Source organism: Rutilus rutilus (genome assembly GCF_951802725.1).
Source record: "Rutilus rutilus genome assembly, chromosome: 6".
In the NCBI taxonomy this organism is placed as follows: Eukaryota; Metazoa; Chordata; class Actinopteri; order Cypriniformes; family Leuciscidae; genus Rutilus; species Rutilus rutilus.
The window spans coordinates 35,068,016-35,094,795 of record NC_140214.1 but is presented as its reverse complement, the minus strand read 5'-3'; the positions used below and the strand labels follow the sequence as shown (position 1 = coordinate 35,094,795).

The window sequence follows — 26,780 nt, the reverse complement described above, 5'->3', positions numbered from 1 at the left end:
GGGGGATTGCTTATAGCGGCCCATAGAAACGGTCACCAATGAGGCATCTGCGTATACATAGATTATGGTAGTGTCGTTTTTCATCCAGAAACATGAAGTTTAAACCAACAGTACAACTTATGTATCAAATACATGTTTTGCTTTTCATATGCTGGTTGTTTGAGCATCCAGGTCAACCTACACAGCAAGACTGGCTCCACCAATGGTGTGAGTTTGGGGCGGGATTATGTGTTTCACAAGTTCATAAATTAAACACTTTTATAACAAACTATAAAAAAACACTTAGTTTAGGCAGAAAAAAAAAAATATATATATAAATATATATATATATATATTTTTTTTATCTTCAAATCACCAGATAAGTGCTTGTGCTCTTCTGTTGAATCTCATTTGCATTAGAGTTCTGAAATGTCTTCTTAAAAGGGAACATAGTGGTACATCCCTTTTTGATTCCCTCAGTGCATTACCATGTTAAATCCATTGTTTTTTTGTTTTTTTTTGGGTGGTGTCACTGAAAATCCTCCTCTAGAAAAAGCAGACAGACCAAACAAGAAGAACACGAGTGTTTTAAATTCTGATTAAAATGATTAAATCACAAGTAACGACAACATTAACAGAGCATGTTCATTGCAGAGAGATGTTAGCACGTTTTGAACCTGGGCTGGCGGGATGAAGGTTTCGCTCCAGGATCTTAAGGATGTTTTCTACCAGACACTTCACGTCACTGTGGGTGTCTGGATGGGTGCTCAGGACTCTCAGTAGGTCTGTACCTCCTTCCGTCTGGAGCATACTGCAGTACTGAGGGGCTACAACAAGAGAACAAGAGCTGCATTTCTGTAAGTGGCTCGAAATTTCACCACTAAGTAAGATGACATTTATTCAGCACATGATCAGTAAGGTTCTCTCTCTCACCTTACAGAGTAAAGTGTATAGGCACTCCCCTATTCCAAAATCATACAACCACATCACATGGACTACTACCAACCCTAGCGGGCACATAAACAACTAGAGAGTGTATTTGTGTGTGCTCGTGTGTGTTAATCGGAATGACCATGCTGTTCTCTGCTATTCACTGAATCATTTGCACAGCCGTCTTTTTATTTATTCATTTATTTTCTATCTGAAGCTATAGCAGCAACATTAGCTATGTTTCCATCCAAACTTGCGAATTGAACTAATGCACATAATTGGAATGTCACATAATAAAACATTTGTGAATAAAGTAGTGTTTCCATCCCAACAAAATCACCACTTTCTGGGAAATTGCCACAAAATATCTGTAATAAAAAATGTTGTACATCATAAATGACTTGTGAAAACAGAAAACTCTAGGCTGGGTGGGACCAGTGGGGATTTAACTAAATTCCTTAAATTAGAATTACAAAGATACCTCCCATTTCCAACATCAATTTAAATTCAGGAATTAAAAATGGAATTTTAAAGGAATTCCCAATTCAGGTTTGAATGGAGCCTGGTAAAGAAAAATACTTTGTGTAAATATACTCTGAATATGTATAATGGGCCAGTAGTGAATGTCACTATAATCAAACTAAAACTACATTACACCATTATCTTTTCTTTGTTTTCCTTTTTTTTTTTACTAATTTCTGTGAAAAGCAAGGGATTTCAGGGATTTGCTGTGTATCTTAAATGAACTTGCCGTTTAATAGTCTCTCTGGCTTTTTTCTTACCGTTCTGAGAGCAGACAAACTGTATGGCCCAGAGAGCCCACAGCTGAACACCGGAACACTGAGAGATGTGTAGCAAAGGATAGAAGGGCTGGAGCGTCCTGGAAGACAGAGAGAAAGAAAGACATCAAAAGCTGTCTGTGCTACTGCAATGTTAAATTAACAGTTCCATTACAAATTTGAATGACTGTGTTGAATTTTGAAAACTGTTTTCCATTTAATACGATAAACTGTGTGTATTTGCATGGAAACAAGTGACCAGCTTATTCTTTGGATTTTCTCCTCCTTTCTTCTGGACAAAGTCTTTCTTGTTTGAAAGAAATAGAAAAATAAGATTTTAATGAATAGTTGGTTGGGTGAATTTAACACAATGGCTGCACATCACGACTCACTAATAATAAAAATGGCTTACTGATTATTTTTCAAGTTCATCTATTGTTTTGGTGAAAAACTATTTGATATTTAAAGGGATAGTTAATTAAAAAAAATATTAATACATACAGGGTTGGAATGACAAGACTTTATTTACTTCATCTGTAAATGAAGACAGAATTTTCATTTTTGGACAAACTATCCCTTAATTGTACATGTCAATGGTGACTTCAGCCATTGTTCTCCTGTGCACCATTTAGCGCTACACACTCCAGTCCAGTAGGTGGCGTGAGTAAACGATGGCAGAATTTACTACTCCTTGCCAGTACATTTTCTTATACTATAGCCTACAGTTTTATGCTTTTGATGGCCCTTTTGATCAAAAAGCTTGCAATGGCTGTATATCATGACTTACACTTTTGAGTGCTTTAATAAATGTGAAAGCAAGAAAGAAATTGCAGCTCTGATTATTTTTCAAGTGCTTTAATAGTTTTGGTGAAAATCAACCCGATAGTTCACCAAATATGTCTTGAATATGTCTTGTCTTGTCATGATCCTTTTTATCAGAGCCTCTGCCCAAATGCTTAAAATTAGTCTTGTAGACACATATAAATATACATTGTGCCTACAAATGAATTTCTTTCCAAAACCAAAACTAAAATTGAATTTAAAAAAAAAAGATGAACTCAAACTTTACTCACTTCATAATTCCCCTATGTCCATTTGTGTAATATTATAGTTGCACTATTTTTCTGAAATTTGGTAAGTAATATTACTATTATTATTATTATTATTATTAATAATAATAATAATAATAATAATATGGAATGATTAGGTGTGCCCTGTCTTTTGATTGATTATTGTATAATATTACATAAATACAGAATAATCAATAAAAAAGTAAATATTAGAACGCTTACCGGTAGGAAACCATTGCATGCTCAGGAGAACTCCATGACAGGATAGAGGAGTGCTAAAAGTGAGAGATTCAAGGTACAGAGTTGAGCACATAAAAAACACATACATTTGCACTAATGCACACACACACACGCACGTGGTTTACAGGTACTCTCCATAGGCGTAATAGTTTTACAAACTGAATATTCTATCCCCTAACCATCACAGAAAACTTTCTGCATTTTTTTTATTTTCAATAAATCACTGTTTTGTATGTTTTTAAAGCCAGTTTGTTTACGAGGACACAGGAAGTGTCATTATACACAATTCCGTCCTCATAAACCATATGCACAAGAGCACACACACACACACACCAGTTTCTCCTGCACTGTGCAGTGCAGCTCAGCATCCAGACCCCACGCAGGCCCCCTGACTGAGGTGAGATGTGCCAGGATCCCTCCAGCAAAGTAACGGACATCCACCTCCATCTCTGGGTTGATTAAGAGTGAGAGAATGTGCTCCACCAGGTCCTCATCCATCAGCTCCATCCGCAGCTCCTCCACCTCTGCTACATTATTCTGGAGCACAGAGGAGATTCGCTGATTTCAATGTTGAGCAAGCTATTCGTCATTTGAAGTAGATAAGCTTCTAGAACAGAATATTAAAACCCCCACGATTCCACATGGGGGACGCTGAAGGTTGAATGAGGACATGGTCTGATTTTCCTTGCAGGTTAACAAACTGCATGAAGACATTTCATTTCTAAAGATTTCCAAAGAGTCCAAAGAGAAGAGTCCAAACTTTCCTTGCTAACACTTTATAAAGTTCATTTCATCACCAATAGTTCATGCATTAGGTATCAACTAACAATGAACAATTGCATTAGTCTAGATTAATTTTCATTTATAAATATACTGTTATTAATTATTTAAGGGATAGTTTACCCAAAAATGAAAACTTCTGCTTCTATGGGTATTTACTTCTGCTGAACAAAAGATATAAAAAAAAATGTCAGTAATCAAACAGTTGATGTCCATTGACTTCCTGACTAAAAGACACACAGGCTGAATCCGAAATCGCCCCCTATATCCTCAAATAGGGTGTTATTTGAGGGGACAGCCATTTGTAGTGTTGTCTGAATCCATAGTGGACGTTATTGAGTGCACTTATTCAATCCCACATTGCACCGCAATAACGAGTGTACAACCGATGTACGCTCAACAGCTGTCCAAATTCATTCACTCCTTTTCATTCACTCCTTCAAGTGAACAGTATTAGTGGACTAACATAGGGAATAGTGAATGAGGGTTTAGGGGGCGATTTCGGGTTCAGCTGGATTAACAAGGTAATGATGCACAGGTGGATGTAATCACACAATGTTGAGTCCAGGCAAAGGTTTGGTAATGGACTAGGAAGGATTGCTCTCTGGTGGAGATTAAGGGCACTCCAGCTGGTGGATATGACACTTTCATAGTATAGAAAAAAAATACTATGGAAGACAATGGGGCCCATCAACTGTTTGGTTACTGACATTCTTCAAAATATCTTCTTTTGTGTTCAGCAGAAGGAGGAAACTCATACAGGTTTGGAAACACTTAAATATTTTGGGTGAACTATCCCTTTAAGTCATGTTTGAATCATAATAAATTAACTAGTGTTTTCATTTGAACACCTAACTTATACATTTTAAAATGTATTTGTAAATGTAAAAATTATCACTAACTTTTTACTTTTCATTGTTACTTAATGATAATGTATAGAATGTATAAAGTGTAAACCTGCCAGAAATTTCGAGAATGGATCAAAAATCCCTCACAGGAGTTTGAATCGATATCTCCCACTAAGAGATACAGAGGAAAGCATATGGAATACCATTTACTTACACTATCAACAAGCAGCCAACGCTATAATATAATATAATATAATAAACATACTATACATTTAAACCAAATCACATTAAAGCCTCTTCACATTTATGCATTTCTGAACATTTTTTAAATTACTTCAATAATATTAACTACAATAAAACAGTAAAAATCATATTGTGAATAGTTTATAGTGGTTTATTTGTTACAATTAACAGTTGTTCAGCAATTATTCCTAATATTCTCTTTTTCTTTGGACCATTAGTCAACAAATCCTCTGTAAACACTGAGCAATTAAAGGAGTCATAACCTAGTATTACATTGGATACCTACTGCTGTATTATAGTCTTTCAGACCCTTCTAAAAAAGAAAAGTGGAAAAAAAATAAACACAGACCTACTTTTACCCTTATTTCTGAAGGCATTATTGTCTCGCGAGATCAATGCGATGTTTTGGCTGTCGTGGACGCTCTATATGGCTCTGCACGCCAGTTGAAAGGGTTGTTGGGACAGCGTCATTAAAAATGAATTTCATCCACTGGTCCCTGATAGTTTCGTCCGATTTTGGGAGATAAAACACATTTACATGTTTTTTATGGCAATCAACCACAGAGCAAGTCCGGTGTGCACTCGGTTTCTCCATCTTTCTCGACTGAACTGAATATGAGGGGGAGAGGGGAAGGCTTCCTGCCGCGGTGTCCATATATGGTATATCCTACTACCTCATGACGTCAAGAGGGAGCTGAAATCAAAATCTCGTATTTGAGTGCGCGTGCACGCGCGCTGGTTTATTTACCCTGAGGTAAACAAACGCTTCACTTTTAAATATCGGCTTCCCGGCCAGTGTATAATCGTTAGTCGATCATAACATACATTGATTCTCGTGGAAAAGTGAAAATTGCAGGTTATGACTCCTTTAATCATTTTGAGTTCATTTAGATTTTTGTGTGACCAAAAGTGATCATGTCAGAGTGGGTGAGCTGTTTGCTTTGTAATTAATCCATTCACTTCCACCAGTTTTTACATGACATTTAAAATATATTTACCAGAAGGCCTAGGAGCTTCTGCTGGATGGAGAACTCAGAATAATACGACTGTGGAGGAGAGGAGAGAGTGATGAGAAGATACAGAAAATTAACAACCATTTAAAGGGTATTTTTCTCCCAAAACTGAAAATTATTTAACTCATCATTAACTCAAACTTATGTCATTCCAAAACTGTTTGAATTTCTGTCTTCTGTGGAAAAGTCAATGGTAACCAAAATGGTTTGGTTATCAACATTATTTAAAGCATCTTCTTTTGTGTCTCACAGAAGAAATAAAGTCATACTAGTTTGGATTGGATCAGCAAGAGGGTGAGAGAGAATGGTCACAGGTTTATTTTTGGGAGAAGTATTACGAAGTTCAAGAATATATGTCATTGTTGCAAACTTATGATATCAATCTATAATCTGACTTGTGATGCAGCCTGTAATTAAACCACACCATGTTTGTTCATTTGGCGAGAGGAGAACTCGCCCCTCAACTGAGCCTGGTTTCACCCACTCAATGATGGAGTTTGGGTTCCTTGCCACTGTCGCCTCTGGTTTGCGTAGTTGTGGATACATAATATTTAACAATATTATTGACTTGAATGCATTGACACTACTGAATGAGAGCTGAACTAAGCTGGATGATGACATTAATGTTTTCTCCAGAGCTACTTTATAGATTAATTAATTAACTACACAGTTATTGAACCAAACTGAATCAACACTGAACTAATTTCAACTGAATAATGACTGTTGTTTACTTTGTATTTTTAGAGCTGCTTTAGAGTAGAATTGAACTCCTTTTCCTGTTTATCACCGTAAAGCTGCTTTGAAACAATCTGTATTGTATAAAGCGCTATTTAAATAAAGGTGACTTGACTTCAAATGTGTCCAACTGTGCATGTTAGTTGTGCATGAGTGCGTGTCTGTGTACCTCTAGCAACTCCATGTAGAGTTCCAGTCCTTGGCACTGAATGAAATGGCGACAAGCGGTGGGCGTCTCATCTGTCAAGTTCCACAAAGCACTTAATGCAAACTTCAGAGTTGAATCCACTACACCCAGTGAGGCCTTCTGTTGAACGATGCTCAGCAACTGCTGAAGTTCCACAGAAAGGGAAATAAAATCTATTGTTTTGGTCTATTCATGTAGTCATTGTCCATTCAGGCATTTGCAATAGAAGCTTAAGAATTTAGCCATTTACATATCCTATAGTACTTTAGGGGAACAGTATGTTTAGTGTAAAAGACCCCATTAAATGTTCTGAAGAATTTGTCTTTCCTGTGCTGACGCATTTGCTATTGAAACAGAAGGGGTGGGACATATTAAAGGCCTGTCTTTTTTAATAACTAACAAACTTTAGCTTGCATCACAGTCTGACATGTTTTGCTGTTTGCTATTGTCAGGATATAGCAGACTCGAGAGAGGTGGATCAGTGAAAAAACAGTGCTTTATTTGAGCAAATTGCAAACACAGGTGAGTAATGACAACACAGTCATTCAATGATGAAGGCGGGTATTAAACTTCAGTTCTTAGGTTCTGCAAGTGAAGATAGAGATCGTGACTTAACAGGTGAGTGAATCCACACACACACACCTTAAGTTGCTGTTGAGCTTTGTCTTACAGGTCTTGAGGAAATGCTGAAGGGAATATTCGCAGGCAAGTAATCAGTGCAGGTGATGGCTGAGTAAGTGCAGGTGAGGAAGAGGAGGGATGCTGGGAAATGTAGTGTGCTAAGGTGACTGGGATGGTGATGGGACTTTGTGACAGCCTTACACACTAGCAGACATTTGCCATCACAGACAAAGAACATAACCGTGGCATTAACTCTGGGCCTAACTGATTCTGATGTGTTGAGACTATTGGGTTAAGTAGCTCGGAAACCACTGGACTGGACAGCGCTGAGATCATTTGACTTGAGTGTGCAGAAACCCTCTGGATTAAAAATTCCCTCAGGATCCTTATCCTCCTCCTTTGCGGGGCTCAATGTGGTGTTCAAATTGGAGGATGCAGGGGATACTGGTCTGGACTCCTGGTGAAGCTCCGTAGTTGGAGCGAATTCTGGAGATTCATGGGCCGGAACGGACTCGGGAGAAGACTCCTAGACAAGCACAAACTCTGGGGCACACTCGGGCCGGAGAGGGCTCTGGGGTAGACTCGTGGGCTGGAGAGGGCTCTGGGGTGGACTCATGGGCTGGAGAGGGCTCTGGGGTGGACTCATGGGCTGGAGAGGGCTCTGGGGTGGACTCATGGGCTGGAGAGGGCTCTGGGGTGGACTCATGGGCTGGAGAGGGCTCTGGGGCGGACTCGTAGGCTGGAGAGGGCTCTGGGGCGGACTCGTAGGCTGGAGAGGGCTCTGGGGCGGACTCATAGGCTGGAGAGGGCTCTGGGGCGGACTCATGGGCTGGAGAGGGCTCTGGGGCTCGTGGGCCGGAGAGGGCTCTGGGGTAGACTCGTGGGCCGGAGAGGGCTCTGGGGCGGACTCGTAGGCTGGAGAGGGCTCTGGGGCGGACTCATGGGCTGGAGAGGGCTCTGGGGCGGACTCATAGGCTGGAGAGGGCTCTGGGGCGGACTCATAGGCTGGAGAGGGCTCTGGGGCGGACTCATAGGCTGGAGAGGGCTCTGGGGCGGACTCATAGGCTGGAGAGGGCTCTGGGGCGGACACTTGGGCTGGAGAGGGCTCTGGAGCGGACACTTGGGCTGGAGAGGGCTCTGGAGTGGACTTGTGGGCTGGAGAGGGCTCTGGGATGGACTCGTGGGCTGGAGAGGGCTCTGGAGCAGACTTGTGGGCTGGAGAGGGCTCTGGGGTGGACTCGTGGGCTGGAGAGGGCTCTGGGGTGGACACTTGGGCTGGAGAGGGCTCTGGGGCTCGTGGGCCGGAGAGGGCTCTGGGGTAGACTCGTGGGCTGGAGAGGGCTCTGGGGCGGACTCATAGGCTGGAGAGGGCTCTGGGACGGACTCATAGGCTGGAGAGGGCTCTGGGGCGGACTCATGGGCTGGAGAGGGCTCTGGGGCGGACTCATGGGCTGGAGAGGGCTCTGGGGCGGACTCATGGGCTGGAGAGGGCTCTGGGGCGGACTCATAGGCTGGAGAGGGCTCTGGGGCAGACACTTGGGCTGGAGAGGGCTCTGGAGCGGACACTTGGGCTGGAGAGGGCTCTGGAGTGGACTTGTGGGCTGGAGAGGGCTCTGGGATGGACTCGTGGGCTGGAGAGGGCTCTGGAGCAGACTTGTGGGCTGGAGAGGGCTCTGGGGTGGACTCGTGGGCTGGAGAGGGCTCTGGGGTGGACACTTGGGCTGGAGAGGGCTCTGGGGCTCGTGGGCCGGAGAGGGCTCTGGGGTAGACTCGTGGGCTGGAGAGGGCTCTGGGGCGGACTCATAGGCTGGAGAGGGCTCTGGGACGGACTCATAGGCTGGAGAGGGCTCTGGGGCGGACTCATGGGCTGGAGAGGGCTCTGGGGCGGACTCATGGGCTGGAGAGGGCTCTGGGGCGGACTCATAGGCTGGAGAGGGCTCTGGGGCGGACTCATAGGCTGGAGAGGGCTCTGAGGCGGACTCATAGACTGGAGAGGGCTCTGGGGCGGACACTTGGGCTGGAGAGGGCTCTGGAGCGGACACTTGGGCTGGAGAAGGCTCTGGAGTGGACTTGTGGGCTGGATAGGGCTCTGGGATGGACTCGTGGGCTGGAGAGGGCTCTGGAGCAGACTTGTGGGCTGGAGAGGGCTCTGGGGTGGACTCGTGGGCTGGAGAGGGCTCTGGGGTGGACACTTGGGCTGGAGAGGGCTCTGGGGCTCGTGGGCCGGAGAGGGCTCTGGGGTAGACTCGTGGGCTGGAGAGGGCTCTGGGGCGGACTCATAGGCTGGAGAGGGCTCTGGGGCGGACACTTGGGCTGGAGAGGGCTCTGGAGCGGACACTTGGGCTGGAGAGGGCTCTGGAGTGGACTTGTGGGCTGGAGAGGGCTCTGGGATGGACTCGTGGGCTGGAGAGGGCTCTGGGACGGACTCATAGGCTGGAGAGGGCTCTGGGGCGGACTCATGGGCTGGAGAGGGCTCTGGGGCGGACTCATAGGCTGGAGAGGGCTCTGGGGCGGACTCATAGGCTGGAGAGGGCTCTGGGGCGGACTCATAGGCTGGAGAGGGCTCTGGGGCGGACTCATAGGCTGGAGAGGGCTCTGGGGCGGACTCATAGGCTGGAGAGGGCTCTGGGGCGGACTCATAGGCTGGAGAGGGCTCTGGGGCGGACTCATAGGCTGGAGAGGGCTCTGGGGCGGACTCATAGGCTGGAGAGGGCTCTGGGGCGGACTCATAGGCTGGAGAGGGCTCTGGGGCGGACACTTGGGCTGGAGAGGGCTCTGGAGCGGACACTTGGGCTGGAGAAGGCTCTGGAGTGGACTTGTGGGCTGGAGAGGGCTCTGGGGTGGACTCGTGGGCTGGAGAGGGTTCTGGAGCAGACTTGTGGGCTGGAGAGGGCTCTGGGGTGGACTCGTGGGCTGGAGAGGGCTCTGGGGTGGACACTTGGGCTGGAGAGGGCTCTGGGGCGGACTCGTGGGCTGGAGAGGGCTCTGGGGCGGACTTGTGGGCTGGAGAGGGCTCTGGGGTGGACTCGTGGCCTGGAGAGGGCTCTGGGGTGGACACTTGGGCTGGAGAGGGCTCTGGGGCAGACTCGTCAGCTGGAGAGGGCTCTGGGGTGGACACTTGGGCTGGAGAGGGCTCTGGGGCGGACTCGTGGGCTGGAGAGGGCTCTGGGGCGGACTCGTGGGCTGGAGAGGGCTCTGGGGCGGTCTCGTGGGCTATTTAATTTCTGATCCATTTAATCTTATGAGAAAGGCTGATTTTTTTTTTAAATCTGTAAATTTTACAAGCTATATTGGCAACATCCAGGAGTACATTGCACATAGACGGCTTCAAAGCTAATAGCAATGGACCAAAAGCCACAAAACTTTTTATTTAATTGGGGTCTTTAAAACAGCAACAGAAAATAAAAGCACCTGTGAAGGAAAACATTTACCTTCATTATAAATGCCTCTGCACCCAGTTCTGAGATCTCCTCTGTGCTCAACTGCAATACAGTGAGAAAGAGTTCAATTCTCCAGCCTCAAAACCTTTTACACATTAATAATGTCCCAGAGATGAAAATTATTTGATTATGTTTTTTGTTCATATAAGCAGATCTCAAAATCAATGGTAATATGTTTTTCAGCGGCGGTGGTTCCAAAAGTATTTTTCCCAGTTATATTTTTCCAACAGGGATTTTTAAAAGTCATAAAAAAATTCTAGCATTATTCAGCATGACTATATTCTATAACTAATAGACCATTAATTAAGGGTTTTTCCTCAAAGTCTGAATGACTGCTTATTGATAGTAAGTAAAGTAGTTGTTGTACATGAATTATGATTTTAATATGTGTTGCTCAGTATGGGCCTTATAAGGCGGTAGCACCACAAAAATAAATGAAGTCTTTCTATGTCTTAAATATGTTTTAGAATATGGTCATACAGAATAAGGCATTGATATGTGGCGTATAAGTACTAATAAACAGTCAAAAATATGCTAGTAATATGCATGCTAATAAGCAACTTGTTAATAGTGAATGTGTACCTCAATATAAACTATATAAAATAATGCAACAGATAGCATCAACAAGCATACCATACCTTGGAGCTCGCAACAGGTCTGTCTTTAAGGGTTTATAAGTCATTGTTACAAATCAATTTTACCATGGAGAAAATGAATGGAGTTTTTACTTCCAGAACCTGACTAAGCACTCTATACGCCACTCACTACTTTTTACTGCCTTCATTTTTTTTCTTTTACTTTTGAATCTACTTTTATTAAAAAAACACAGCAAAATAATATACCTTCTTTAAAGTGTTTAAAATAACGTTCATAAAGTTTAAAATAACTTCCCCTCTCCCTTGCAACGACATCTCTTCTCTGATGATGCGTTTACTGGTGCAAGGGCGGGACAACTGGTCACTTACATGAGATCCACCAATAGCAAACCACAACCATCCAACCATCCAATCAACTCCCCATGGACAAAATCAAGCACCGTCCTAGATTTTTTCTTGTTTGACAAATCGTTTCAGTCAGATATACGTCACACTCACAACAGCGAAAAAATAGCTAGCGCAACTTCCATTTCATGCCGACTTTAATAATACTAAACATCTCTGAACTTAACAGCTCAGCACAGCATCAAAGCTTCTCCTGGTTGTAGATATTGAAAAGAATGCTGGTGGTGAGGTGATGTAATTACCTTAGACACCAGTACGGAGACTATAGCCACCGCCATTCTCTGCACCGTCTGATCTCCGTGATTCCCCAGCAACATCATTATCAGCTTAGCAGCTTCGTATCTATCCGGGAATAGGGGTCAAGACTAAGTTAAGCCACATCAACAACAAGCTGAAGTGCGCTGAGGAAATGTGCATGGACTGACCTGTCAAATGGGACAACCTGTAAGATATGGTCACTGCAAAGGGTAAGCAGGCAATTCTTCTGCAACTAAAAGCAGAAAAAAATTTGACATTGATAGTCAATAAAGGGTGAATCTTACAAAAATTGGCAAGAATAATTTTAGGTCATATTTAATGGCAAAATATAAAGAAATAAAAAAATTATATTTTACTGATACAAAATTTATTTTTGCATGATCACCAAATTTCAATGCCCACAATCTCATTCTCATCACTGTAATGCAAAAAATATATTACATATACATGATTTAAAATGTATTTATACATCATGATAGTATATGTTGTACTTGCTTAAAGGTGCAGAGTGTAGATTTTAGCGTCATCTAGCGGGTTGGTTGTGAATTGCAACCAAACGGCTCACTCCTCCCTTTTGAAGAAGCTACGGTGGCCAAAACAGGACAAACATGTCGCCGTCTGAGACACCAGAGACTAGCCAGTCAAGCAACTAGGTTTTCTTTTCTTCGCTGACTAAGATTGACACTCTGTCTGCTCTTGTGCAAAATAATACGTGTGGTCCTCCATTTGTTCAAATTTCACTACTAACGTTACTACTACTACTACTACTACTACTTCGTGCTAATTCAACATAGTGACGGTACAAGCTGCCTCTAAAAACACCAACGAAGAAGAAGAAAAACAAAAAAGAAGAAAAAAAGACTGACGAAACGCGTTCTGTAGAGAAGTTTGTCTGTTTAGGGCTACTGTAGAAACATGGCGGCGCAAAATGGAAACTTAACTATGCCAGTTTAAAACAGAGCAGAAGCAACTATAAAGTAATCCATTATGTAGGTTGTAAAAACTGCGGCACTGTTAAAACCACGCTCTGTTTGACTAGGCTGAAACTGTCTGCAACATTGGCTCAATCAATGGCTTGGGCAGGACTACCTGTCTTGCAGACAGGAAGGGGGCTTTTGGGGAAAACCAGTTAGAAAACCCCTGTGGGCAACATTGACCCCCAATGCATGGATGGATAAAATACTATCTGGGTGCTTTATCATACAAACCGTTGGACGATGGATAGGATGAATATCGAATGCAGCCTGAGTCTGTTTATACCTGCTCGTGGTTTGGGAAGTTCTTCATGGCTGTAAGAAGCTGTTGAACTACAGTTCCCACCAGGTGTAAGGATATTCCCAGCACCAGCTCCTGTACGGTCAGGTTAAACACGCATGCAGTGGCCACAAGCTGAACATGGAGAGAATCTGTGTGGTGTTGCATTCCAGCCAATACCAGCTGCAACAGGAAGAGCCACATGTACATCGGCTGTAAATGTCATTTAGCACACTAGAAAAATGTGTTTTTCAACATGAGTCAAGATCCTTTACAGTAAAGGGAGGTTTTAAGGGATTGTTTCTTCTATTATGCTATGATATCATTATATAATTTCTGCCATCTTAAAAAACTGCCCTTACATTCGTTTAAAAATTTAAATAAAATTAAATGTATGCATAACAATGACTTTTCTATGACACACCTTTCCTATGATGACATAAATTATCTATATTCTATATCATTCTATCATTATACAGAAAATGTATTTCTGAAATAATTTGAATGAGGGGAATCGAGTAAAAAAAAAAAATCTCACTATATGAATTGAGTGGTTTGGTCAAACTTTTCTAAAGAGACTGGATCAACTGGACATGATGAACAGATTGAATTTAGGTTTTTATTCACATACACTTGATCAACGAACAGAAGTTCAACCGTACTTTCTTGACACGCAAGAACAAACCTCATTGGTTTTTGCTCTGAAGCTCAAACGAGTAACACGAGAATGAACCTCATTGGTTCTCGCACATCAAGAGAGCATAATTGAGCTTTCATTTACTATATCTGATGTGTAGGTTGATGAATGTTTATATGTAAATAAAATTCTAAATTCAATCCGTTCATCATATAAAGCGATTGAGTCTCTTCAGAAAATTTGGAGTAAATTGCATGGATTAGTTTTACGATCCCTTCTTTTTGGAACGTCAAAGTGGTATTTGCTTGGACGGTCAATTCTATCAGATTTCAATAAAAATATCTCCATTTGTTTTTCAAAGATGAACAAAAGTCTTACAGGTTTGGAACGACCTGTGAGTAAATGACAGGTCAACACAGTTGAAATCAGTGAGTGTGAGTAAATGATGACAGAATATTTTTTTGGGGGGTGCACTATCCCTTTAAAATCTCAATTTGAACTTTTTATAACAAGGTAATGTTGGTTCAGGCTGTAAAATGTGATATGGTGTGATTCCTCAAAACTCAAAGGATATTTTTGAATCTTAATTACTGATCCTAGTAAGAAACCAGCTTAACATATTTTGTTCACAAATACAACAAATACTGTTGATGAGACAACAGAAGAACTGCTAAAGAAGAATTTTTTGTACCTTTAATATGTTTGGCTGAGGTCCATCCATGTTGTTGGTGTGACTGTAAAGATGTGTGAGAACCTCCCGTATAAAACTCTCTCGGTCGCTGTATCTCCTCAAGGCTTCACACAGTTGGGTCAAATTGGACTCTCCGGCCACCTGGATGTGTTTACAAATATCTTATCTTCCAAGAATTTGCAGGTCCTGGCAAAATCTGCTATTAGTTCTGATTTTTAGATCATGTATTATTTGTCACATGCTCAATGAGATGGCAGTCAAATGTAATTTTTCTGCAAGCTATCATGTTGTTTCTAGTTTCTCATACTTTTGAATAGCAGCATAACGGCCCACTTTGCTGCTTATTCTGGTCAGGAACTGCCCAGGTAGACATTTTTTTATGTGCCTTTCATGCTCCGGGTAAATTCTAACAGTAACGCTAGAGGATCATGTGTGCTTCACCGTCTGCTCTCTTATCAGCAGCTGCCGCATCATGCCACTGCATAGTGCATATTAGATTAAAGGGGTCTTGAATTGGATTTTTGTTTTATTTTATGTTTCCAGATGTGCTGAATTGAAACGTGAACGTGGATGATTTCAAGTTAACTAAGGAGGAGGAAGTACCGATGTACATTTTTAGCGATCGAAATAAGCCTGTTGAAAGTATGACACGAAACAGTGTGTATTGTCAAAAATAAAATGTAATGGAACACCAGCGTTTTCATATTTTTATAACGTCCACTGTGCGCTTGAATTAATTATCTCATGCCAGGCTTTTGTCTTGTCCGCAAGAGTGACTGATTATAGCGGCAGGCTTGGGTGTTTCCTCCCATCTTTCAAAAGAATAGCTTTTTTTGTCCTTTTCTCGTCCATATTGGTTTAGATTTCTTGTTTTCAGTACAGTAAAGCCGGTTAGCGCACAAAACTCAAGCCGCATCGCGTCTAGGACACTGAACCCGTCAATCAGTGAATCTAATCACCAAACAGGCAAAGTGTCGTTGATGCGGGAGTACAACACAACAACAACAAGTTGGACAAATATAATGTAATTTAATAGAAACTGTGAGTGGCGCGGCAGGATTTTGAGCATCCTCCGGTGTCGTAGTTGGACGAATTTTAGGACGCTCTGAACATGCTCCACACACCGAGCCATGTGTACCTTCCTCGACCATAACAGAGTCAACTAACTCTGCAAGTTCACCATCGCTTCTTCATTCAAAGCGGATGAAATCGATTGCAACTTCAGCACCAACAGACAGAACTATCAAGACTTTCGCCTCGTGACTGTATATCCGGACGCTCTTCAACAGCGAAGGCAAATGCAAGTATCGTACGATATACTAAATCGCTGTTTGGCTAAAGTTGTGAGCTTTGTAGTAAGGGACTGATTGTTTATCCAGGAGGTTAAATGACTCTTTTCATAGCTTCATTCATCTGTTCTGTTATGGTTTTTCAGTCACTTTCACTTTCCATTCTACTTATGCGTGATTGTGTGTGTTTGTTTAGATTAGTTATGTGTTCGTGATTTAGTTAAATAAAACTTTTGTGCACATTTGTGATTCTGGTCTGCTTATAAATCAATGTTAATTTAGCGTTTCTGATCACAGCTACATGCTAAAGAAGAGTATACTTTCTGAAATGTTGGTAGACGATGAATAGAGTGTTCGCTGGACGAACAGATTGATTGTAATATTAATTCAGTTACATGAAGTTAATTCGATTAACTGATTCAAATATTTATAATTAATTATAAGGAGTTCTGATTAATTATTCATATTCATCCTGTTGTCTCTCAACAACGCTCTTTCATCACGCGCAGGAGGCCGCGCAATACTGCTAATTTGCGTCCCATTCTCTCATCCTCACACACACCTCTCTCTCTTTCTGTGGGTCTATGGAATTGTCAGTCAGCAGTCAATAAAGCTGACTTTATTCCAGCCTTTGCATCTCAATCTACTCTTAGTATCTTGGGCTTGACTGAGACCTGGATTCGACCAGAAGACTCAGCAACCCCTGCTGCTCTCTCTAACAATTTCTCTTTCTCTCACACCCCTCGCCAGTCTGGGAGGGGTGGGGGTACAGGGCTTCTCAGCGCTCTCTTCTCTATGCAACAACAACTCGTTTGAATATCATGCTATTACACTTACAACTCCCAATAAGATCCATATTTTAGTCATTTATCGCCCCCCAGGTCAGCTGAGAAGCTTTGTAGAGGAGCTGGATGTGCTGCTGTCCTCTTTCCCTGAGGACGGCACCCCACTTGTAGTCTTTGGTGACTTCAACATTCATCTCGAGAAGCCGTATGCAACAGACTTCAACTCTCTCCTAGCCTCTTTCGATCTCAAACGACTCATTACCACAGGTACTCACAAATCAGGTGACAATTTAAAATGACTGTTTTCTATTTTAATATATTTTAAACTGTAATTTATTCCTGTGATCAAAGCTGAATTTTCAGCATCATTACTCCAGTCTTCAGTGTCACATGATCCTTCAGAAATCATTCTAATATGATGATTTGATGCTCAAGAAACATTCATCATTATTATCAATAACCCCCACAGGGGTTCCTCAGGGTTCAGTTCTTGAACCCTTCCTCTTCTCCATCTACACCACATCACTGGGACACATCATACAGGCACATTATTTATCTTACCACTGCTATGCTGATGACACACAGCTCTTCCTCTCATTTCAACCAGATGATGCCACAGTAGCTCCACGGATCTCAAGCTGTCCGGCGGACATCTCAGCATGGATGAAGGAACATCACCTGCAGCTCAACCTGGCAAAGACTGAGCTTCTCGTCCTCCCTGCCAATCCGTCTCTACAACACGACTTCACTATCCAGCTAGATTCATCATCAATCACCCCATCAAGGTCGGTCAGAAATCTTGGAGTAATACTAGATGACCAGCTGACCTTCACAGACCACATTTCAAAGACAGCTTGATCATGCAGGTTTGCACTGCACAACATCAGGAAGATCAAGCCTTTCCTACCTGAGCATGCAACACAACTTCTCGTCCAGGCCCTGGTCATTTCTAGGCTTGACTACTGCAATGCCCTTCTGGCTGGACTTCCATCATGTGCAACTAAACCTCTACAAATGATTCAGAATGCTGCAGCTCATCTCGTCTTCAACGAGCCAAAAAGGGCCCACGTCACTCCTCTGTTCATCTCTCTGCACTGGCAGATTAATTAAGTCTTTCCTTTTCCTTTAATCCTCGCTTATCGGGCTTATGCTACTCTGAACAATGCCTGAACTTCGTATTTTGAACACTTCTTGCGTTGTTTTTGCCTCTTCACGATGACTCACTTAATTTAGTCCTAATTTGTAAGTTGCTTTGGACAAAAGCGTCTGCTAAATTACTAAATGTAAATGTAAATATTTCTCTTTTGAGCTAATACATTACACAACGCTTACAGAAATCCCTTGCCTCAGGGATGTTCTCCTCCTAAGGATACCTTTAAGTCAAACCACTTTAGAAGTTTCGTGCAACCGAGCCCTGGACTTTATGTTGTGTTGTGTTGTGTTGTGTTATGCAACTTTGGTTTTGTTATTTATTTTTGGATTAAAGTTTATGTTGAACGTTTATGTGGCAAACAGGGCGAGGCTGAGAGCCTTGGGAATGGAGCGAGCCACAGCAGTCTCGAGTCCCACGGAGGAGCTCCGGAAGGATTGACGACAGTGAAGAACAAGAGGACCAGGCCTGAATTTTATGTTGTGATTTGTTATTTGTTTATTTTTGGATTAAAGCACAGGGAGGTAATGATATTTTTATTCCAGTGATCCTGTTTTAAAGGACAAGTTCGGTATTTTACACTTAAAGCCCTGTTTACAGATCGTTTCTGATGAAATAGAACGGTTAAGATAAAAATTTGGACACATGCTGCTGTCCCGAGAATTTTAGGTTTATTTCGCTTTCCCCCCCCACCTACACAATGGCAGCCTATGGGCACTGGAACAATCCTTCCTAAAACGCATTAAAATTTCGATTACAAAGACGTGAAACTCACCGAGTGGTCAGGGGTGTTCACTGATATGCTCAAAAAAAATAAATAAAATAAAATATTCGCTGCAAAAGATGCTTTCCAACAGGTTTTATCGTAGTTTTTGTCCAACTCCATTGACTTGTATTGGATGGGCTGTGTGAGGTACGGTATTACTCCGCCGCTTCTTCTTCTGCTTCTTCTGTGTATTCAATGAAATGCCAGTGGTTTGCTTGCAATTGGCAAAGGTGCATTATCGCCACCAACTGGGCTGGAGTGTCTATTATTCAAGCTCTCAACGGAAGAATCTACGGGTGTGAGACGTTTGGAAAAATAGGTCCACAGTTTTACAACGAATGGTAAAACACCTGTTGGAAAGCATCTTTTGCAACGATTTTTTTGTGAGCATATCAGTGAACACCTCTGACCACTCGGTGAGTTTCACGTCTTTGTAAACGAAAGTTTAATGCGTTTTATGAAGGATTGTTCCAGTGCCCATAGGCTGCCATTGTGTAGGTGGGGGGGAAAGCGAAATAAACCTAAAATTCTCGGGACAGCAGCATGTGTCCAAATTTTAATCTTAACCGTTCTATTTCATCAGAAACAATCTGTAAACAGGGCTTTAAGTGTAAAATACCGAACTTGTCCTTTAAGATCTCTAAGTAGGTGGGGCTAAAGAGGAGATGAAGAAGTAGATATTGATCTGTCTCTCTGCAGGTAGTCTTGTGCTGACGTATTCGTATCTATTATGTAATCAAGAGGAGACAGCTTGGTTTCAATAAAAGCTGTTTTGGACTAACAAGCAAGTTTTTTTAATTCTAAAATGACCTCGTATATGTCAAAAAAAATAAAGGGAAATTAAATTTCTCAATTCATGGCCCCTTTAAGATATTTTAGTCAGTCATTAGCTACGTTTACATGCAACCAAATAATCCGTTAGTAATCGGACTGAAAAGCCTTCATATAAACACCTTAATCGATCCGAATGAAATTTGTACTGCGTGATAAATATGAGCAGCACGGCACAACGGTTCATATGTTCATTGTCTCCAAATTATGACCAGAGATGGATATTAAGTGTGCAGTGTTCCGATTTGAAGCTTGTGACATAAAACGCGCACATCAATTCAATCACTTTATTTAGTGTTCGTGTAAACACAACGTTCAGATTCATTAATCGGAATTTATTCAGTCCAATTGAAACAAAAGGTGTGCATGTAAACATAGCCAGTGTGAACAAAGACTCTTACCTTCAGATGTCCATCTCCACACAGCTCAGAGCCCCCTGCAGCCGTGGCCAGCAGCCCAATGAACCTCATCCCAGGCCGCACCTCTACAAAGGCTTGGACGGTAGCGTCGCTGACACCTCTCCAGCCCGACACATCCAGGGACACAAGATGCGGAAGGATCCCTGGGCGCTCGAGCAGTTGCTGCACCAGGTTGTCTCCATCCATTACCAGCTTGTCATTAGAGATGTCCAGGTGCCTCAGCAACTGCAGCTTGGAGAGCACAAAGATGAGGCTGGAGGTCGGCATCACTAACTTCTGAAGCCCGTGCATAGTTAGAGACCTTAGCCGAGACTCACAGTTCAACAGAGGTGTTAGATCTGTGATGTTAGTACCGGAGATATCTAAGCTCTCCAGCATGGGCATAGTGCAGATATCCTCCAGACCTCTGTCCTCCAGGTCCGTCCAGGCCAGAGAGAGCTTCTTTAAGCCCCGGAGCGTGTTGAAGGAGGCCTGCAGGGACTCCTCACATGCTTCCCCATACAGACGCAAGCCATTCATCAGCAGTGTCTGAAGGCCCTGTCTGCACACTTTGCTGGAGGTAATGCTGTGGAGAATATCTGAGATTGTGAGGTCACTGTGTATATGTGAAGCATTCAGTTCTTGAAGCTTGTGAGGGCAGAGAGCCAGTCTGAAGGCCTCGGTGGAGAGGTGTGAAGACTGGATGTGCGCTCGCCGCAAACGCAGGTGCTCCAGGTTCTGGAAAATGCTTACGGTTCTGTCATTGAGGACCCCTGAGTGGAGCAGGAAAACAGATCACAACATCATGCAACAGAAAATACAGCAAAGGGTTATAGTTGAACAAATTGAACAATTTCTTTCACTTGATAAACTGTTTATTAATAATAATAATAATAATCTTTTCTTTTTTTTTTTTATACTTTATTTTAAGGATTTTTCAAGTTAAAACACAGAACAAACAACACTGGCTCGGACTACACACACACACACACACACACAAGGGGGAAAAAGGAGTAAAGAATGAGAAAAAAAAAAGGAAATAAAATAATATATAATTGGTCCAATATATAAAAGTGCAATAGCAAACAGCTGCATTACAGTCAAGGTGCCCAGAAGAGATGTGCAGCTTAAATAATAATAATCTATTAAGTGAATAATTGAACATCATTACATTCTTTTTATAACTGAAATATTTGGACATTTAACACTTAATTCAACACATAATTACACGTAATTATATTAAAGATGATTGTGAAAGATGATGATGTAGGCTAAGTTCAAATGCGTGTGTAAACTAAGCTATCAGGCTAATCGGGTATCTGTATGCTATGCTAGCACGTAAGCTAACTAATACAGACATAATGATCATTATAATATAGCTCAAAAAGCATTTATCATAACATGACATTGTAGGAATTGTAATCAGGCGCTAACGAGAGTACCTATTAAAAGTAATTTGAGCCAATGGGATCGTTTGGGGTCCAAACAGAGACCCGATTTCGAGGGAGGACCTGATTTGTCACCACAATGGCATCTGGAACAAGGTAAAAATGCAGGGTGGGACTTGATTATGTCCATCAGAATTGATTGGATCCTTGTGGTTTGCGATTGCTGTGATCTCATGTGAGTGACAGATAAACACGTCATCAGGAAATAGAAAAGATGTTGCTGTGAGAGGAAGGGGAAGTTATTTTATTAACTATATTTAAATGTGGGATTGAATCAGAAAATGTGATAACCTTGGCAACAGAAAGAGGGAGGGGAGGGGAGGGGAGGGGGGGGGGATCTGATACTGTAAATAAAAATAGATCTGTGCTAGGAAATATCTATCTACCTATCTAGTCAAGTCAAGTCACCTTTAACAAAACCGTGATGTCATCATCCAGCTCAGTTCAGTTCTCATTTAATAGTGTCAATGCAGGCAGATCAATAATCTATCTATCCAAATCAATAATCTATCTATCCACCTAATATAATAGGAAATATAATGCAATTATAATGCAAAGTAATAGATGTAATGTGTTTCTTTTTTCTCTAAAGAACTGTTGTTGCAACAACCACATCTTTTTGCAGGACGATTGAACTTTTTGCATAATTTTCATATTTTTTATTTGGTACCTTTAAAGGTACAGTAAGCAATTCCTGAGAAACACTGCTGAAAGTGGATCGGACCGAGCAGCACTACACGCCTGTATCCAATGTGTGACTCATGTTGTGGACGCGGTCTTCCTTGAGCAATGCGCAGAAACAAGGCAACCAAACTCAAATAATTACCAACGTTTTATTACAATAGTGTTCTCTTTATTATGTTATGTAATATGACAGTCCCAATCACAGTCATTATTAGTCGTTTATTGCCATTTGAGCTGCATGTGCTGAAGCTGAAGCTGATCACTGGCATGTTTTACTACCGCGCACTAACCCCCCACCCCCAAATCATTCTTGTCGGTTATTGGCAGGAACACTGTTTGTTATGTTTCGTGGTCCAGGCTGGGCCAGTTTGTTTTTCTTTCCGTTTGTGGAGCCTGGGCTGTCTACAGAGAACGCGTTTTTTTTACAGTGTGTTCAGGGGACAGGCAGCTAGTGGATATATGAGGAGATGTTTGCTGTATGTGACAAAAAAAATGCTGGCCTAAAAAACACGTGACATCGCTTAGAGCACCTTTAATTCTCAACCAAATGAATCCTATATGAGATCAATCAGATATACAGTTGTGGTCAGAATTATTGGCACCCTTGGTAAATATGATCAAAAATGGCTGTAAAAAATAAATCTGCATTGTTTATCCTTTTGATCTTTCATTCAAAAAATTTGCAAAAATCTAACTTTTCACTGAAGTAAAATAATTTGAAGTGAAAAAAACTAATAAAAAATAAATAAAATGTTTTTCTCCAAAACACGTTGGCCACAATTATTGGCACCCCTAGATTAGTAAAAAAAAAAAAAAAAAAATCTCTGAAGTATATTCCCATTAATATTATTTACCTTTTTTTTTTTTTTAGAAAGACACCAGGGTGAGTAGGAACATGAAATTGTCCAGCTATGACTTCTTGTTTCACAGGACTTTAAGAGAATTTGGCCTTTGTGTTTCCTCATATTTAATCATCCATCACAAAGAGTAAAACCACAGAATATAGTTCTGATGTGCAGCAAAAGATTGTTGAGCTTCACAGAATAGAAAGTGGCTGTAAGAAAATAGCTTAAGAATTGAAAATCCCCATTTTGACCATCAGGGCAATAATCAAGAAGTTCCAATCAACTAAAGATGTTACGAATCTGCCAGGAAGAGGACGTGTGTCTATATTGTCTTAATGCACGGTGAGGAGGAGAGTTTGAGTGGACAAAGACTCTTCAAGGATCACAGATGGAGAATTGCAGAGATTAGTTGAGTCTTGGGGTGAACCCCTACATCCCCACGTGTTGTTTGGGAGGGTTTCAAGAAAAATCCTCCTCGCTCAGCTGAATTTGCTGGAGTTTGTTTTTGGATGTCAGACACGACTGGAACTTCAAACGGCACAGGGTTCTGTGGTCAGATCAAACTAAAAAAGGGCTTTTTGGCAGCAAACATGCTAGATGGATCAAGGGATGGACAGGGATAAAAAGTCCCCCATGCTCACGGTTTAATCTACCGCTGGATCTTTAATGTTGTGGGCCTATTTTTTTGCTGGAGGTCCTGGACATCTTGTTCAGATACATGGTATCATGGATTCTAGCAAATACCAACACATAAAAAAAAATCTAAACCTGACGGCCTCTCCTAGAAATCTTATAATGGGCCATGTTTAGATATTCCATCAGTGAAGAATCAAAAATACAAAAATGGTGTGCACATCCCAAACACCCAGATTGGGCACAGGTGCAGGACAACTAAATGATATAGACAAAATAAAGAAGTGTGAAGTCCGCACACTGAAAATTACTGCTCCAAAAGAGTTTATTAAGGCAACGTTTCGACCAGGCTCAATGAGCCTGATGAAGACCTGAGGGTCGAAACGTTGCCTTAATAAACTCTTTTGGAGCAGTAATTTTCAGTGTGCGGACTTCACACTTCTTTATTTTGTAGATATTCCATCAGGACAATGATCCAAAACAAACTCAAAATCATCAAAAAAAATGAGTCTCTGAGCACAAAACCAAGCTTCTGCCATGACCATCTCAGTCCCCTGACCTGAACCCTATAGAACAGTGGTTCTCAAACCTGTCCTGGCGTACCCCCAACACTGCACGTTTTCTTTGTCGCCCTAATCAAACACACCTGATTCAACTCATCAGCTCATTATAACATGGGTGAATGAGCTGATGAGTTGAATCAGGTGTGTTTTATTAGGGAGACAAAGAAAACGTGCAGTGTTGGGGGTACGCCAGGACAGGTTTGAGAACCACTGCTATAGAAGATGAGTGGGCTGAACTGAAGAGAAGAAGCGCCAACATGGATCTGGGAATCTGAAGGATCTGGAGAGATTCTGTATGGAGGAATGGTCTCTGATCTCCAAACTCATCAGGCATTATAAAAGAAGACTCAGAGCTGTTATCTTGGCAAAAGGAGATTGCAAAAAGCATTTAATAAAAGTGTGCTAATAATTATGGCCAACGTGTTTTGGAGAAAAGCATTTATTTCATAATGTGATTTCCCCCGCACTTTCAATTCTTTTACTTCAATGAAAGGTTCGATTTTTGCGAATGAAAGATCAAAAAGAAAAACAATGCAGATTTATTTTTTACAGCCATTTTTGATCAGATTTACCAGGGGTGCCATTAATTCTGACCACAACTGTAGATAGGCCTACACAAAATAAACACAATATTACAACTTACATTTGCACAAAACAACAAGGCTGCGAATCCACAAGCAAATATGCAGTCATTAAGGTTTAAAAACTCTAGCCTTAAAAAAAATGGTCCCAAACAACTCCGGCGCGCTCGTGTCTGCTTTAAGTGTTTCGCGGTTGAGCAGCACGACCTTGCTTAATCGATACGTTTTGATTCGTCTATAAGATTAAATAGATCATCGATTAATCGTTAGCATTCCTAGTTGATTTAAAATATCAACAGTATTTCTCAGAAATCGCTTACTGCACCTTTAAGTACATTTGAATATTAAATGTTCCTTTTGTGTTTGAAAAAAAGCAGCATGTGGTCACTGTCTTTATTAAAACTGACCTTTTTCACTATAATATATATATCACGAATATCAACAAATAAAATATAATAAAATATTGAAATTTTTGGATAAATATTGAATTTCTAGCTACCCTCCTGAGCCATCGTGTGCAGCAGCTGATCAGCCAACTCTTGAGGAAATAAAGGACAGTGGCGGAGCTGCAGTGATCCATTCTCTTGCTCAACACAAAGCACTTCCACGTTGTGACACAGCCAGGCCAAACTAATGTCAGTCAGGGACGAGGGACTCTCTTCATCCTGAAACAAATATAGTACATTTTTTCCATATTGTGAATTATACTGATGATGCCTTTAGTCTGTCTTAAACAGTGAAGTAAATGGTTATATATGAGTTTAAATGAGCCGAATCATATAAAACCACCAGTAAAATATTTTATTATGTAATGCAAATTTAGAAACATTTGTCATGTCTACTTTTGAGGAAATTGTATTCAAACCATTACAGTGTTAAATAAATACATTTAAATGTGTTTATAAACCGACAGGACAAGATGAACACAATCTAAATAAATTTTGTGAAACTGAATTATGTTGAATACAAGTGTTTTTGTGTCTATTTGTAAATGTTTTTAGATTTGTTGAGTAAAAAATGCTGTTTTTTTTCTTTTGAAGTGAATATTAGACCTTTGTGGTGAGATTTGGCACAGAGGGTCCAGAGTGGCATGTTGTTAATACTGTAATGATTTTTTTTTTTTTTAATGCTTACTGTAATTCATGGGGTTATTACTCAATTTCATGGGTTACATGTACATTTCAGATATCTTTGCTATTCATTAAAACCCATCTAATTGAGTGAAATCATTCTATTTGAATTCACAATGTTGTTAAGACATGGCTTTGATTGATTTATGGGCAGTTACAAATATGTCTATAAATATCTGTACATAAGCAATATAATAAATGTACCTTTCAGATTAATCTCTTTTACTGGGATTCTGCGTTGTCTGTTATTTCAACAGAATTTTACAATATCCACAACAAAATGTTTATAGATAATTTGATGTGTTCTTTAATGTACAGTCAAATGATAAAATTACATGTATGTTATCAAATACATAGTAACTTATGTCAACTAACTATCTGCAGATATGATTAAGGTATTTGGCACTTTTAAGTTGTTGTTTTAACTGCGTATAGTTTACAAAAATATAAAACGCTGTAAAAAGAAACTCAAAGATTACACGTAATAAATGCACGCAAAATTCACTTTCTCCTACGGAAATAATAATACAGAGATAACACATGTATGGCTGAACGTTACTACGGTTTTGTTGTTGTTTTTGTAGTTCAGAGATCAAACTTGTGCAAAGTAAATCTTTGAATCACTTTATCTCTTTTACAACGTTAGTTTGTTAGTGCGCAGTAAATAGAGTAACTCACCATTATAGATGTGCTGCAACAGGTGTCAATGTTCAGTTAGCTTCTCTAATGCATGCCATATGGGCCTAGATTTCTCTCTTTACAGGATTAATCTTATTACTGCAGCTAACGTCGAGCTCTTTAAAGAGAAACTCCTCTAGGAAGAGGAACACAGTAATGTTAGCTACTGTTGGTCCAGTTTGCGTACAGTTGCGTTTTTCATACAGCTCAACGGTCGCTTTCAGTTTGTTTGTCATTAAAAACTAACGAGCCAACGTGAAGTAATCTTGACAGCTGAGCTGATCACTCGTGGT

General features: G+C 41.2%; 1 protein-coding gene across 4 annotated transcripts; it reads right to left on the bottom strand.

Annotated features, from left to right (window-relative positions):
- Positions 1-360: 360 nt before the first annotated feature.
- zyg11l (zyg-11 family member, cell cycle regulator, like) lies at positions 361-26,780 on the bottom strand. 4 transcript variants are annotated; one of them, XM_084410929.1, is made up of 15 exons: positions 26,488-26,780; positions 25,179-25,344; positions 19,929-20,698; positions 14,707-14,847; positions 13,385-13,561; positions 12,292-12,356; positions 12,109-12,208; positions 10,857-10,907; positions 6,787-6,948; positions 5,868-5,915; positions 3,332-3,535; positions 2,981-3,033; positions 1,692-1,789; positions 657-806; positions 361-525 (listed from the first exon to the last, which is right to left on the bottom strand). In XM_084410929.1, exons 1-15 carry the CDS (start codon positions 26,488-26,490, stop codon positions 509-511), a joined length of 2,205 nt encoding a protein of 734 aa, XP_084267055.1. In that variant the 5' UTR covers positions 26,491-26,780; the 3' UTR covers positions 361-508. The 4 variants fall into 4 exon arrangements, with proteins under 4 accessions (XP_084267055.1, XP_084267056.1, XP_084267053.1 ...); XM_084410930.1 differs by having other exon boundaries at positions 6,787-6,945; positions 26,488-26,775; XM_084410927.1 differs by having other exon boundaries at positions 491-806.

Coding starts and splice junctions, on each gene's coding strand:
- zyg11l (XM_084410927.1), bottom strand. Junction 12,209..12,291: donor CAGGTTGTCCCATTTGACAG/GTCAGTCCATGC, acceptor ATTCCCGGATAG/ATACGAAGCTGCTAAGCTGA. Junction 6,949..10,856: donor CAGAGGCATTTATAATGAAG/GTAAATGTTTTC, acceptor GTGGAACTTCAG/CAGTTGCTGAGCATCGTTCA.